We start from the raw sequence: 16,003 nt of genomic DNA, 5'->3' as shown, positions 1-16,003 counted from the left end.
AATCATGGAATGCATCATCGATCTCATTATTATTTTTATTATGCTCCTTAATTTCTAGCTGGACCAGCTTTCGCTATGGGAGCCAACTCTGGGAACCTGTCAGAACCTGGGCGAAACCAAGTAAGATCAGCTAGACCTGGACTAGCAGTAAGAAATGTTTCCTACTTATTCTCTGGTGTTTGCAATTCTGAAGGGTACAGAGAGCTTTTCTGCCCCTTCTGATGACCTGAAGGCATGCTCTATAGGAAGTGGTGTAGGGCTGAAATCATCCAGTCATGCAATTTGCAAGTAAATGGGTACTTATAGCGTAAAACAATCTGACAAAAGTGTGGAAAATGGGGCCCAAGGACACTGCCTCTTTCAGTGCTGTTAAGTAGCGGTAAGAATAAACGTATTATAAACACGTTTTTCTTCCATTTGCAAAGATGTATGTTTATCTTCTCCTCTTGTATTAGCTGCTATGTGCGTTAAGTGTCTTTACAGATACTATGTATACAGCGAATCACATACAGTATTCTTCAAAGTCAGTGGAAGGACTTGCACATCAGCGGATTTCAGACAAAATCCCCCTCCTGACCCCTTGTTTCTCCCAGAAAAGCAGAGAGGTCTGTTCCCAAGGTTGTCAGAGTAAGTAAAACACGGAGTTTTATCCCAGTTTGTCCATAGCGCTCTGATGGCCGTGACATGTTTGTACATACAACCCTTGGAATTGGTTCATCTAGGAAAGAAAATCTGATAGTCCACTTCCCAAACAGTACTAATGAGATGAAAAGTCAAGCCTTTGACATCTTAGCGCTTTATTCTCCCAGCAAGACCTCCATTAAAAACTCTCTGCAATATTTTCTGGGCGGCGCGGCAAGCCGACCATCAGCAAGGAAAGAAGCGATGCTCTGACATAAGGTAAGCTCTCGCTTGCCCGGACTGGCAGCAAGCGTGCCTTGGTCCTGCGCGGGCATCGCGGCACACCCGAGGCGGGGACTCCCATGCCGTGCGGCCCACGCAGGACCTTGCGTTGGCGTCCCACGCCGCCAGACCCCATCGCGCAAAGGCCACGACCCGCCTGTCAGAGGGGAGGTAGGGTACCCCTGGCCTCACGGGAGGCCGGGTACGGCGGGCAGCCGCGCAGCACGAGGCCTGTGCATCAGTGGCCTCTGCGCCCCGAGGGCGGTGGGCGTGCAGGGGTGGGCGCTGGGCTGCCGTGTCCCCGAGTGGGAAGAGGCTCCCTTTCACGCTGGGCATCCCCCTCCCCTGCACGCCTTTGCACCAGGCTGCGGGCGCGCCGTCCCCCTCTGCCCGGATTTGGGGGGCGCGGCGGGAGGGGGGAACCAGCGGGGCCGACAGTGGGGCGGCAGCCGGCTGCTGCTCCCCACCCCAAGCAGCGCCCGGGACCGGGGGGGCCGTTCCGGGGCTCGGTACCGCCGGACCTCCGCGCCGAGCCGCCCCCGCAGCTCGCCAGGCTGCGAGAGCGGCCGGGACTCGCACGAATCATAACAATAATAACACTAATAATTGCAAAAAGCCGAAGCGCGGATCCGCCGCCGCCGCCCCCCCCGCCGCGCACCGTCCCTGCGGGCTGGCGAGCCCCGCCGGCCGCTGCCGCAGCGCTTGGGGCCGGCCGGGGCAGCCCCCCTCCCGCAGCTGCGGGCGCGGGGGGCGGCGCAGGGAGGCTCGGCCTGTGCAGCCCCCTCCCTCCTCCCCTCCCCTCTCTCCCTCCCTCCTCCCATGCCAACCTGCTGCCGCCTTTGTCAGCGCAGCCCGGCGCTATGGCATCCTTCTGGGGCTTCAGGCTCGGGCTCTTCCTCCCCCTCCTCCTCCTCCTCCTCCTCCTCCTCCTCGCTGGGAAGCGGCTGCTGCAGCGGCAGAGCCAGCCGTGACGGCCGCGCTCCCCGGGCAAGAGGCAGGCGGAGCCCCCAGGTGAGCCCCAGGTGCGGGGAGGGGGCACGGACGTGCGAAAGGGTGGGCTGGCAGAAAGGGGCGCCGAGGACAAGCGCCCTCCGCTCCCCAGCTCCCGGGGATGCTCTGGGGACCGGGCGTGCTGGGGAGGGGGCTTCGGCACCGGCGACCCCCCCCCCCCCCCCGCCGGGTTGGGGGCAGGTGGGGTAAGTGCAGGTAAGATATCCCCCCAAGCCCCTGCGGTCCCCACCGGGCACCCCGGGGTCCCACCTCTTCGTCAGGCTCCCCGGGAAAGGGGGGACTCAAAAAATCTTGAAACTCCGTCTGTGACTTTGGCAGCTCCACTTCAGTCCCGCACAGCTGGATCTGGCTGTGGGCAGCTGGAGGGGAGCGTGCGGGTGACCCCCGGCCTGGGCCCTGGGGCCCCCAAATCCCAAGGGGGGAGCCTGAAGGGATGGGGAGTGCCAGGGGTGGGGGCCGGGGAAGCTGGACCCACCAGGGTGAGGAAGCCGGTCTGTGCAGAGTCAGGTCTGGGAGGACAGCGGGATTTTTATAGGTTCGCCATGCAAAAATCCAGGTTGCCCACAGATGGAATAAACTGCTCACATTTAACTCGATTAGACCTTTTTGCGTCTATCTGTCAGCGTTTGCAGTGGTGTCTCCTTATGCAAAAATTTTTGGGAAAAATGTGACTTGGATGTGCTCTAATAACATACTGAGAGGACGGTATTTGTGTGTGTTTGTATGGGCCAATAGTTGGCAAAGAAAAACCAAAAGCATATGATGCAGTAATAATTCAAGTAATTTATTGCACAGTTTTAGAATGAGTGTTTGCACTTTTCCAGATCATATAGATACTTTAACCTGGATTGCATAACTGAACAATGCAAATAATCAGCCTCATGTTATTGTGCAAGAAAAATCAATGGCAAGCCTTGTTCGACTTGAGTCCTGACACGGCCGTGAGGGTACGCTGCCTTTATCCACAAGTTCCCTGTTAATTTATGCACTGGGAACCTTTAAAAACTGCTGAATTTGGGGGGCGAGGGGGCTGAAGTGTTGTGCAGAGTCCTCTTACAGCAAAGCCTGTCTCTGTTAAGGAGCTGGGTTTGTAAAGCATGGTTTTCCAAGGCTTGTTCACACAAGGTAAGAGCCAGAAAATAGCAACTTCTTCCAGTGGTAGTCCCCACCGAACCCCTGGTGAACGGCGGAGGAGGTTAGCGGTGGGACGCCCAGGAGGGTGCAAAGCCTGCGTTGTTCCTGTGCCGAACAGCAGCGAGCTGCTGGCGAGAGCGGGTGCACAAGCCCTGCGAGCTCCCAGGCTGCAGGCGTTCGTCCCCTTCGGCTCTGGAGGAGTGAATAAAATCACACCAGCGAGGCAGGGAGCCAGCACGCATCTCCTGCCTGCCCTGGGGACCGGAGCCCACCCCACTCCCGCACAGCCGAGGGAACAGTCCGGAGGAGACTGCTTGTGTTGGGCTGTTTGGGAGGACTTTTCTCTTCAATGAAAGGTGGAGAGAAGCGATTGCCATTGCGCGGGCAGGGCTCCAAAGTGCGCTTTTTAGTGTTCTTTTTAATGAGCGGCAGAAGGCCGGAGGGAGAGGAGGAGGAGGAATAAGGTGTGTGGACACAGGCATTGTTTCCCCGAGTGCTGGCTCCCGTGTGTGTGTGGTGAAAGCTAGACGGGGCTCGAGGTGCCCATTTGTTCATCAGAAATTTCTTAATGTTTTGACAGAGAAATGGATTTGTGAGTATGGGAGAAAACAAAAACTGAATTCCATCTTGATGCCTTACATGTTTCATGCGAGGCATGTGTTGCCTGCCTTGTTTTATAGTATCTGGCATTGGGAAGACAGGCTGAAAGATTTATGAGCTCAAGTTAATAGTAAAACAGCATATCACAGGCTCTGTATTAATGTTCTCCTGCGCTGAAGTAGCTGGCTCTTTCTGGGGGAATTTATGCGAGGATCGCTCGCTCTGTCGTCGCCGTAATGGTATTATAGGGTGGCCCGTTTGTCACGGTGGGGGGAAGCGAAAAAAGGATGCTGTTTCCCTCTCGGCAGGCAAATCAAAGGGAGGGGGGAAATGATGATTCCAGCAGCCGCATCTGTGTATTAGCTGCACCTGCTGTGGATATTGGGAAACGGGGAGAGCAAATGTCAGAGGCACAAAGAACAGGGAAGGAAATGAAGGAGGAAATAACAGAGGAAGATAACGTGGTCTGTCTGCCAGCGGCCACGATTCAGGCTCGTGCAAGGCACCCTGCCACCCCACAGCTGCTCAGGGAAGTCGAGTGGTGGGACTTTGTGTTGAAGCCTGTGCCAGGATTTATCTGCCCCGATGTGCACTGCCCTTAGCCATGCAGCGGGGCAGGGTTTGGGCTGAAAGTGCCATGGGGGAAAGCGGCCTGGGCAATGGGGTTGCAGTACTAATTTCATAAATTCCTGTGGATGGTGAATTTATAAGGTAGTCAGGAGGTGAGGGGACGCCCTCCACCCCAGTGCTGATTTGGGAGGTGGTGAGGAGGGAAAGTCCATTCCGGCGTTTCTGCAGGGAAGCAAGCTGCCTGAAAGAGTCCGCAGGTTCCCCTGGTCTGGAGGACCACAGGGGAGAGGTCTTAGGGAGGCTTGATTCCTAAAGACACCAGAAAATAGATGTGCAGCAGAAAGCACCACTAGGGATGGAGGTTCCAATCATAATATTCTTGGTCTTCTCCTCCAGAGGCTGAGATAGCAGCTTAATGGTAAGATGAGAGCTCAGTTCATTGCTCTTGGTGCAGGGCAAGAAGACATTGATTTGTGGGAAGCCTTGAGCTCATCTGCGTGCAAGGAGAGTCAGACCCCATCGACTAGCCGTGCAATATGATGCTGTACAAGTCCATGCTGGGATATAATTGTGCTATTAGAGCAGTGAATGTCGAATCTTAGGAAGCTGAGTCAAAGCGACCCTCCCAGTGTTAATATAACAAAATCATTAAAGATGAAATGTTAAGTGGCTCCTTTGGTCAGAGACTGTCTTGCTGAAGATAAGTAAGCTAGATCCTGTCCCTCTGTCTGGGTAGCTCCACGTCTCTGGAGACGTCAGTTTGGGGGTGGTTTGGAGGGTGCGTGTGGCTGCTGGTAGTGAAGGTAAGGCACGAGGATGTTGGTGGTATTGAGGCCATCCGAGGAGGCCCCGTGCTGCTGCTCTTGCTGTGGGTGCTTTCATTTGCTTTGCTGCTTTTGACTGATTCATGACCCTGTAGCCTCTCTAAAAGGCCTTCCTGTACTTATTTCGGAACTTTGCATTTATGTGCAATGTCCAGGTCTATTCTGGTCCTGCTTTGAGAGATAATGAATGAACGTGGACATAACAGCTGATACGGTGCCTGGCCAAGTGCTTGGCACCTGGGATGTGGCAGCTCCCGCGGTGACTTGCCAAGAGCTACCTGTCTCCGTTGCAGGCTGTTAGGAAGCTTGACAAGAGACAGAGTTGCTTAATGTGCCACTAAAAACCTTGGCACCAGGTTTTTACATCCCTGACCTAGGAAACAAGATTTCAAGGCCCTTATATATTATCCTTATGGGGTAATACATCCTATTCCTCAAAGCCCGAATCTGTTGTGTGCTCCACTAGCAACGTTTCTGATGCTCTGGCACAAGGCAGCACCCATTTCCATGCCCAGGCTGAAGCCCAAAGGTACCTTTTGCACCTAAAGTGTGCTCACACCAGAAAGCTGTTTGTGAACAGCCAAGGGGTGAAGAGGAAATTATTCCAACTCCTAGCTAGCTTACTTTTCCTCAAGGCCTACATCTGATTTTGCAACCTGCTTTTTCAATTCCTACCTCCCATAGCTGAGCCTCAGTTGAGTGAATTGGCCGAATTCCCACCTCAGCAGGCTCAGCTCTCTCCTGGTCATCCTTGTCTTAAAGCCTCTGTCACCTCCCTGTCCTCTCACTGCTTTATAGCTGACTGCCACCTCCCAGGCTTGGGTCTGTGAGCACAGGGTCCCAGACTGAGCTAAACCGGGTCTAGCAGAGCTCCTCTGCTTGGGATCCATGCTTCAGTGCCGCTGCCTTACTGCTTGGGTATGGATTGGAGTCCCCAAACCAAAGCTCCTTGTCGGTGCTAAATAAAAGCAATGTGAGCTTTGGGGGTATGCAGGGCTTCCACTGAACTTACTGAACTTGTCAGCACTCAGCGCCTTTGAAAATCAGGCTGCACCTAAGTTTTACCAGATTCATAAGGTTTAGAAACCTGAATTGAAGTTAAAACCTTTGATGGGAGGGGTATGCTAAGAATGGCTTGGTACAAACCAAAAGATTTCAAGAAACTGTACCTACAATATCCTTAGTGGGATGAGAGAATAAAGACAGAAAGGTAGGGAACAAAATGGGTTGACAGTTTTCAGAAATATATTATTGCAAACTGGCTACTTGTGTATTTTGGCAGGAATGTGAGTGGGGAGAAAGCAGGGCGCTGGCAGGCCGGTGAAGACAGCGTATAGTGTGTATCAGGCTATGAAAACACATATCCAGGTGAGGGTTTTGCAAGAAGCTGTGAAGTTACAAACGGAGGAGATAGTTGCTTTTGCTGGTATTCAGCCCAGAGGTGACAAAAAGACAGATTTCCACTCTTGCCCCAAATGACAGATTTATGACATGCAGAAAATTGACTTGCAATGCCAGTCCCCTGGCAGCTGGGACAGTCTCCGAGCCCCACATGTGAAGTTTACTCTGGGAGTGCTTGGTGGCTTTGGTGGCAGACAGAGCAGTTTGGACCTAGCTTGGGAGCTTCATTGTCTTATGGTGACATGCCAGAGAAATACAAAGGCAGGCTGTTAGAGGCTGTGCCTCTGAGCACATGCTGGTGATAAAGAGGAAAGGGATACAAGCATCCTCCTTCAGCTTTTAGCATTACTTTCTGGAGCTGAGCACCGTGCACTGAGCAATATAACATTTTTGCTCTTTTGTCAGTTTACCTAAGACTTGTGCTGCCATGCATAATACAGGAGCTTTAAAAGCAAACATGCATGCAGCAGAGGTGTTCGAAAATCCCTGTAGCCATTGGTTTCTGAGAGTAGTGTTTACAATCACAGAAATACTTTCACGTTGCTGCTGCTCAACTTCTGATCATATGCAGTAGAAAGATGCTGCTTAAATAAACAGCCATGTCTGTATGGAGACTTGTTTCATATTCTTACAGGCAACGTGGTGGTTTTGTTTTTTCCCTCTGGAAGATGCTACTGTGGCATTTGCTATGAAAGCTGATGTGCACAGGCTTCTGACACTGATAGTGATTGCTGGTGTGTAGTGTCAGGGCAAGATGGAAGGCTACAAGAGAGGGAACAGGAGCCCTGTATTCCTGGAGTGGTGCTCAGGAGTCCTCAGGTTTTTGGCTGGGAGGTGACTTTTTGAATGAGTAATAAGAAACCTTGCAAGCCTGACTTTTGTGCTTTTCCATTTGCATGGATATTCTGCACTTGATGCAGAGGGAGAGACTAGTTCCAGGGGTCATCTGAGGGTAGGAGTGAATGGGGGAAGATACCGTACCTTTTTGGAGAAGAGAAAATATTTTTGTCATTCCTATCAGTAAGAATAACAAAGTGACCAAACATAGGAATTGGCAGACTGCATCATCCTGTGCTCTGTCTCTCCTAGTAGCCAACAGCAGAGACACTGACAAGGATATTCACAGTAGGCAGATGAAAAATAGTATGCTCCCCCTCAACATCCTTTCCTAATCCATAATAGCTAGAGGTTGGATTCAACTTTGAAAGTGCAGGGGTTTATATCCTTCCCAAGATGTTTGCTCACGTTAGCTGTGCTTGTTTGACCTATTCTTGTTATCCACATAAATGTGCAGCCTTTGCTCTCCACCTCTGCCCTATCATTTCGGGCCAGTGAATGGAACTGCACTCCCCGGGTTGCTCTGGGAGCACATCACTGAAGAGGATGTTCCCTGTCCTTGTTCTCAGTCTTCAAATCCACCCCGATTGGCAGCCAGCCCTCTAGCATCTGCTGGATTGGTTTCAAGATTCAGTGGGATTTTCTTTTGCTTAACTCTTTCTGCTCTTTTCTAAATTTTGCACTTTGTAGCTGAAATGGGGTTCACACAGATTTTTCGCATGGGACCAGGCAGCTTTTCCATTCCTGAATCATAACTTAGGAAAAGGTATTTCTGGAAAAAGTGTCATGGTATTCAGAGGAGATAATTCAGAGTAGAGGAGAAAATAATGTTTTAAAATAAGCAAGATGGTAATTATGTGCTCAGATAACTTCTAAAAACACGTCAGAAGTTTATTGCCAGAAAATCTTCCTGAGAGCCATTTGCAGTCAGATATGAAAACAGCTGGGGTTGTCATGGTGTAGTAGATCATCTCCGGTTAGGCTAGGGCTAGAATTATTGCCAAACAATTTGATGTGTCTGTACTTTCAACCTCTCACAAGTTGGTAAGAAATTGTGTGAAAGCCCCGTAGCAAGCAGGCTGGGACTGTATATCTGCCAACAGTTCAGCCCCTCCAAAGCTTCTGCTGTTTATTCACTTGCTTGCTTTAGTAGACACTGACATAAACGAGCTTCCTTGGATGAAATTTGGATTCCATTTAAGCATCGATTTCATCGATGCTAGGATTACAGCCTGGAGTTCGAAACATGAGGATGGGTTATACAAGCAAGCCCTCGACTGCATGGCTAGGAAGTCAGGTCCCATCTGTGGCTGAATTACAAGGTCCTGAATATTATCTGTGGGTGACTTACAATCTTTTTTTGTTTGCTGTTGTGTGTTACTGTAGAAGTGGAACGCAGTTTCCAGGCTAAACAACGAAATACGCTTAAGCCATGGAGTCCAACCAGGAATCCTCCCTCTTCCTGGTGAAGATCTTGGAGGAGCTGGACACGAAGCAGAATACTGTTTCTTACCAGGACCTCTGCAAGTCCCTGTGTGCGAGGTTTGATTTATCCCAGTTGGCCAAGCTCAGAAGCGTGCTGTTTTACACCGCTTGCCTGGATCCTAATTTTCCAGCAACTTTGTTCAAAGACAAAATGAGATGCACTGTAAACAATCAGCAATCAAAGAAAATCATGGTTGCAGCAGATATAGTAACAATATTCAACCTCATACAAATGAACGGAGGAGTGGCCAAGGAGAAACTTCCAGTTGCAAGGCAGAAAGTGAAGAAGAAAGAGTCCTTCGAGTCCTGTAGGTCTGACACAGAAATCTGCAATATGGCAGACTGCGTGCCCAACTGTGAGCTGAACGACCAGGAGTTTAACCGGGGCTTTCCAGTCAGAAGGTCTTCAAAATGCAGAAAGATGGACTGCAAAGACTGTCAACAGTTTGTCCCCTCGTCAGAACCCAACTTTTTACTTGGTGTTAATAAGGAGATGAAGGGTCGGGCTGCCTCTCTGGACAGGCTGCAGGCGCTGGCGTCCTACTCCATCGCCACATCTCCACCATGTGAGATGCAGAGTACATACTTCCCCATGAACATTGAAAATGAATCTATTTCAGACCAGGACTCCTTGCCTATAAGTGCAGGCATAAAAGAAACTTTCATTTCAAATGACGAGCCGTTTGTGATGCAGTCGTGTGTTCAGAAAAGAAATATTTTCAAAGAAGATTTTCATAATCTGATTACAATATCACCCAACTTAATACCATCCAACAAAAAGCCAGAAGATGGACACAGAGAGCCTCAGAACAGGAAAGAAAGCTCTAAGCAAGCTTTCTTCAACCACAGCTTTGAAATGCCATACAGCAGCCAGTACTTGAATCCAGTTTATTCGCCTATACCAGACAAAAGACGAGTGAAACATGAAAGTTTAGATGATCTTCAAGCTTCAACATATTTTGGCCCAACTACTATTCTCGGGCCCCAGGACACCAAAAAATGGACTGGAAAGCCAACCAAGCAAACTGCCTGGCCAGCTAAAAGCTGGAGTTTAAATACTGAGGAGGTACCTGACTTTGAACGATCATTTTTTAATAGGAAGCAGCCTGAAGAGAAGCCGCGATACCAGAGTTCGAACAACCCATCTCCAAACTTTCCTTCAGCTGACAGGCATCAGTCCTACCTAAATGTGAAGGATCAGCAACAAATTATGCAGGCAAACTACGCTGTGAAACCAAATGGGCATAAACCCAAGGAAATTCCTTCCATTCTAGATGTGGAGAAACATGAGCCAGTCAAAAAGTTTAAGGATAAAAGCATTAATTGCACTTCTGTTCAGATCTTAAGCATTGACAGGACCACGAGTGTTGGGACGCAAACGGAGCAGCAAATGCTGGACCACAAGAAATGCAAGGATTTGTGTGCGGGGGGGCAAGCCAAGTACGGAGAGCGGCACTCTCTTAAGCAGTCGGATGATGACTCTGAAATCGTCAGTGATGACATCAGTGACATTTTCCGGTTTTTGGATGACATGAGTATTAGCGGGTCCACAGGAGTGATGCAATCTTCGTGCTACAACAGCACTGGTTCTTTGTCTCAGGTGCATAAATCAGACTGTGAGAGCTCACCTGAGCACAATTTGACTAAAATCTCCAATGGGAGTGCCTGTAACAAATTGGATAAAGTGGTCCGGGCAGATATCAGTAATACAGATGATGAACTAAAAACGAGTGTCTGCAAATTAGTTTTGAGGATTGGTGAAATAGAGAAGAAACTGGAATCTCTCTCAGGTGTCCGAGAAGAAATCTCCCAAGTCCTGGGAAAATTAAGCAAATTGGATCAAAAAATTCAGCAGCCAGAGAAGGTCAGTGTACAGATAGATCTCAATTCTTTAACAAGTGAGGCTGCATCAGATGAGAGTAACTCCCCGCAGATATTTCAGTGCCACAATACTCCTCATGGAGGCAAACTGGAGAATAATCCAGAATGGTGCTGTTCAGATGCCAGTGGAAGTAATAGTGAGAGTCTTCGAGTAAAAGCCTTAAAAAAAAGTTTGTTTACTAGGAGGTCATCAAGGTCATTAACAGAAGAAAACAGTGCAACTGAATCCAAAATAGCAAGTATTTCAAACTCTCCCCGAGACTGGAGAGCTATTACTTACACCAACCAGGTTGGCATTACGGAAGAGGAGATGAAAGAAAGAGATGGAGGAGAAAATAAGGACTGGCACAGGAAATCTAAAGAGGTAATTTCAACTTTAACTCACATAATAAGCACTTTAAAATAATCTGTGAATATCTTCCATAGTCATCACAAGCCTCAGGGTATGACAATACTTTGCCCTGCCATATTATGCCTGTCTTTATTGTTATCATAATTGAGTGATTTTGTACCTATATGTTCTTGCTTTGCAGCTGCAATATGGTCAAGTTGTTCCTTAAAAGCTTTGCTCTTTTGAAAAGGGAGGGGGGGTAATGTGGGTGACATCTTTGGAAGATGATGGTATTCTTCATCATCAGTGGTGATGTAAGGAGGCCGGGTGATTAACTTGGTGAAAAGGGTGTGGGGAAGATTGAAATTCTCTAGTGGTTGTTTTAGAAGGGATATTTTGAAATTGCATTGTGATGGCTTTTATCAAAGAAGTATATGCATATTTAAAAGCCAACAAAATAGATTCATGGATTCAAATCCCTCAAGAAAAGAATCCTTGTATGTATACCATGAGACGCTAACTGTAGTTAAGTTCTCTATATCTGACTTTCACGGTCATTTAAATGAGTCTTAAGCCTCCTGTTGTGGAAATGCAGCATAGCTGTGGTCTTCTTTTTGTTGGTTGGAAAAACTCTGCCCATCTCTCCCAACAGCTGCCCACTGCTGTCTTCACAGATTGCATAGCTATCGTGGCCGTCCTTGCGCTGGGGTCTGGTTGCTGCTCAGTTGAAACTGTGAATGGTGTGGGTGGTTGTTTCTGTTTCATGGGCAGTGGAGAGGGTTGGGGGTTCTTCAGCTCCCTTGTCAATCAGGACCACGTGATGGGCATGCTCTGCCTCCTTACAGTGGGGAATGAAGGCAGAGAAGGGTTGAGAAGGGAGAGGAAGAGGTTTGATGGAAGTAAGTGCAGTTGGGTGAAAAAGAAACCATAAACCATGGGTTATTAGTAGGTTGCAGAAGGGGAAGAAGGTTACCGTTAGTAAGCCCAAACCTTGGCTTTTCTATACATTGATCCGCCCAGGATGAAATGCTGACTTCGAAAGTCCCTTCCTCACTCCTGCAGTAGACCTTGGCTGACAATGGATTGGTACCATGGATGGTGCGGTGTCAAGGGGTGCTACCTGGGGGCTTCAAGATTTCTTCCTGCTAAAATTTGATCTGGAAACAGATCAAACAGGTCATTTGCAGAATAGTTTTATAATCTGTAAACAGTATGAAACCTAGATTTCATCTGCTGCATCAGCTTTGTGTTCGTGTTATGGTGAACATGGAGTTGTGCCTGTTAAATACTTCTTTGGTCTGGTTGTGAGAAGAAGGTGGGAAAATGGATTAAGGCCATCCAAAACCTTTGTCCTAGCTGGTACTTTTTTTATCATATGGTGATTCTGAAAGGAATATTTCTGTCCTTTGTGTTTAACCCCCTCATAGTCCTGTTTCTTCTCTCAAATTCTTTTGAACCCTATTGCAGGCAGACAGGCAGTACGAAATCCCACAGCCACATAGACTCTCTAAACAACCAAAAGATGCTTTCTTGATTGAACAAGTCTTTAGTCCTCATCCCTACCCTGCATCACTCAAGTCACACATGAAAAGCAACCCGCTCTACACAGACATGAGGTTGACAGAGCTGGCCGAAGTGAAACGCGCCCAGCCATCATGGACCATAGAGGAATACACGAGGAATTCGGGGGATAAAGGCAAGATTGCTGCATTGGATTTACAAGTGAGTCCCGTGTGATTAATTTGAATGGCTTGATTGCGAATTGATGTTGCCAGAATATGCATTTAAGAAGGGATTTGGATAGCTCAGGAAGGAGCTATGCAGTGTTGAGCCTCTGGTCTTGCTGATCCCTATCCATGCTGGCCAGGGACAAAGAAGAATGTGGATGTTTTCATTGCTGAATGGTGGTCCTTGACAGGTTGGTGCTCCGAGCTTATTCTGCAATGGAGAGATGTCTGCTAAGCCATCGTGGTGTTAGTATCTGCTAAGCCATCGTGGTGCTAGTAGCTCTAAAGAACAGTTGAGGGATAAAGGGGTGCAGAGATGAACTGGTCCCTAACTGCACAAAGGCAGAGTGGTGCAGAAGCTGGCACTGCTGCTTTTTCTTCTCCCCATATTCTGTCTGAATTATTCACAGAGAATTTAAGCGTTAGGGCTTTTTCCATTTTGCTAGGAACATGAGACATAAAATACTTGCAGAAGGCACTCAATACCATGACTGTTTTTGAAACACATCACTGTTGTAGCTTTGAAGTGGCTGTTGGAAACCAGAATCATGTGAAGAGCAGATCAGCTAATGGTGTGTCTTGTTTGCATTTTAGTTCAGCTTGGAAGTGTGCAGGCTCTTCTGCAACAAGCAGAGCAGAGCAAGTTACTGGGAGACAAGTTCAGATTTTGGATTTAAATTTTCCCAAACTGTGGTGTATTTGAAATCACAATCCTGATATGTAATGGGCTGCCCAGACCCAGGACTGAATGCCCACATTGGATACCCTGCCTAGCCTGATAAACACAAGACATCTTCTGAGAAGGAAGATGTCTGAAAACAGGTTTAAAGAGGAAGCATGAAGAATGACATCCAAAGTGTGTAAAGACCAAACAAATGTTGCAATATTTGGTCGTAAAACCCAAAATGCATCACATAATGAAATCCACACTGATGCGCAGATCACTGTGTATCATTCATATGCGTTTATACAGCAGCATGCAGAACCGGTGGGGGGACTGGTGCTGACCTCTGGCATTTTGGGCTCCTTGCATGCGTGTGCATGCCCCAGAGCAGAGCAAGCTGCCTCAGCTAGCTATGGGCTTGGCGGCAATTGGGGTACACTGACCTACAGCTTGGGGTTTATCAGCACCGCACTAACACAGCTCTGTGACCAGCAGTCTGTGCGGTGCAGCTGCGCTCAAGCAGGGAGTCTGCTTGTCTCCAAAGCTTGTCTGCCAGGGAAGGTGGTGTGCAAGAGCCTGAGACTTGTGGCTCCACGTCAGCTCTCGATGGCTCAGTGCTGAGGTACCTAACCGAGCTCCAAACCCATCAGACTAAGCCCTAGGAGAGCATCAGGATACTGTGAGAAAGACTTGGATAGCCCAAGTCTCAGGACCCCGTGTTGGCTGGTTCGGAGTTAAAATGATCACCCACAGAGTGCTGTAGTGCAACTCCCATGAGTGTTTGTGCCTCCTGGCTCGACTCACGCAAACTTCCCTGTTCTTACCAGCCCCTGCTGCTTGCTGTGGCTAAAGTGCACTTGGAGAGAAACCAAGCAGCACAGGGACCAGGCCACATCTTGCCTCAGCTGCCTGCTGCTTTTTGGTCTTAAAAGCTTTAGAGGGCTTATGAAATTCCTAATGCTGGCATTGCAGACTGTATGCTAGAGTAGAAATAGGCTGAAAGACGTTCCTCTGCAGCAGGCAGTCACAAAGCATCCCTTAACCTGCTGCGCGGAGGCAACAGGGGAGGTGATATTTGGGAGCAAAGCTCCCCTGGGAGAAGTGTTCTCCATCTGCTCCTTGTAGGGCCGTTTCGTTCCCTGTAAGCAGCTCTGTGCGACTGTGAGCAAACCAGAGAAATCAGCTTATTGCCATCATTTATCTTTAGGATAAAGGTGATAAAACTTTACTGGTTTGATTCTCTTCCTCCAAAAGGACTGCCAGAACTGCATCTACTCCGCAAAGCCCATGTCTAGACTTTATAATAGAGCTTACTGACAAACTTAAAAAACAGACACAGACTGATGAGTGGGGTTTTTTTCCCCAGTGATTAAGTTTATTAGAACTGAAAGTAAATACATTATGCTTTAATGAACATTCCTATGTCTGGCAATGAAATGGGAAAGGAAGCTGATTAACAGTAATGGGCCTTTTTAATAACGCATCTTCCTTCTGAAGTAGTTAAAAGGTCAATACCAAGGCAGAGGGGTCCTAAACTGTAATTTCCTTGAAGCATAGCATGGCTATCTTTGGGTTTTTTCTATCTTTGTTTATTTAAAATTTCTCCTGGAACTTGACAAGTCTGCTGCATTTTCCTTCAAAAAAAGAAATTGCAAAACTAGTCAGATCAAAGTTTGTCCCAGGTGTGGGGTCTGTGTGAGATCTCATCGCTTTGCTCTGTGTATGATGATCCACTGGGATGAAACATTGTCATGCTATTTTCTGATGCCTTTAGAGATGAGGTTGCTGATTTTTTTCAGAAGGCTGGAATAGGTCATTCAGAGCCTGAATGGTACAGCCTCGGACTTGGCTGATGGCCTCTGTTTCAGCATATTAGTGCTATCATAGCCACCTCCATTAAATGTTTGTAAAACCATTGCTCAGTTTTAATTGTTTATTTCTGGGGTAGCTACTACTTGTAGTAGTTCTGTACATAAAACAAACACTGCTTTCAGGCAAAGCAAGGTTTCAGCCAGTAGCTTGTGGCCACAAAATCTGAATTAACCAATTAAAGGCTTACCCAAATCCCTCTCAAGTCAACTGGAGTTTCTTTGTGTGCAGTCCAGCAAGCTTTGGATCAGGTCCGTTACGAGGCCAGAAATAGTGTGTGTTAGGGTATTCTCACTGGAACATTTTTATGTGGAATCTTTTTCATTTTTTAAAGAAATGGCATTTTGGAGACCCAGACACAGGAGACAGCTTCGAGGAAAAGCTGTCCTTTTTCAAAATGTTCTTTCTGCTTTATTCCTTTCTGCTGGTAAGTGCAATATAATGCCTACTGTTTGGATTTTCCCCATTTCCCCCTGTTTTCCCTAACAGAAAGGATGAAGGGAAAAAACCAAGCAAGGTGGAAATGCAAAGCTTGAAGAGCTTAAATTCTAAGGAAGAAAAAACTGAAAGATAAGAGAAAGCCCCCCAAAAACGTTCAGACGGAGACACTGATAAAGTTCCCCAGGTTGTATTTAATTTACTGGCCAATTCAGATTTCCTTCACTTTCTTTTTTTTTTTATTGGTTACCTCTGTGGAATGGGAGGGCAAAGTCTTTAATTTCTTAGGCATACTCTTAAAATCACCTCCAACCTAGAGAGACTCAGA

The 16,003-nt window shown here is 47.9% G+C and overlaps 1 protein-coding gene across 2 annotated transcripts in view; it reads left to right on the top strand.

The window, feature by feature from the left end:
* Positions 1-1,702: 1,702 nt before the first annotated feature.
* Positions 1,703-16,003, top strand: part of MINAR1 (membrane integral NOTCH2 associated receptor 1) — a 34,776-nt gene continuing 20,475 nt past the window's right edge. For both annotated transcript variants that reach the window (XM_069798435.1, XM_069798434.1), the window contains exons 1-3: positions 1,703-1,914; positions 8,667-11,010; positions 12,445-12,699. In XM_069798435.1, the coding sequence (XP_069654536.1) occupies positions 8,713-11,010; positions 12,445-12,699 (2,553 nt within the window). In that variant the 5' untranslated portion in view covers positions 1,703-1,914; positions 8,667-8,712. The remainder of the gene's footprint in view (positions 1,915-8,666; positions 11,011-12,444; positions 12,700-16,003) is intronic.

This window comes from Haliaeetus albicilla, chromosome 12 (genome assembly GCF_947461875.1).
Source record: "Haliaeetus albicilla chromosome 12, bHalAlb1.1, whole genome shotgun sequence".
In the NCBI taxonomy this organism is placed as follows: domain Eukaryota; kingdom Metazoa; phylum Chordata; class Aves; order Accipitriformes; family Accipitridae; genus Haliaeetus; species Haliaeetus albicilla.
Note: the sequence above shows the minus strand (reverse complement) of the source record. Positions and strands in the feature narration are given on the sequence as shown.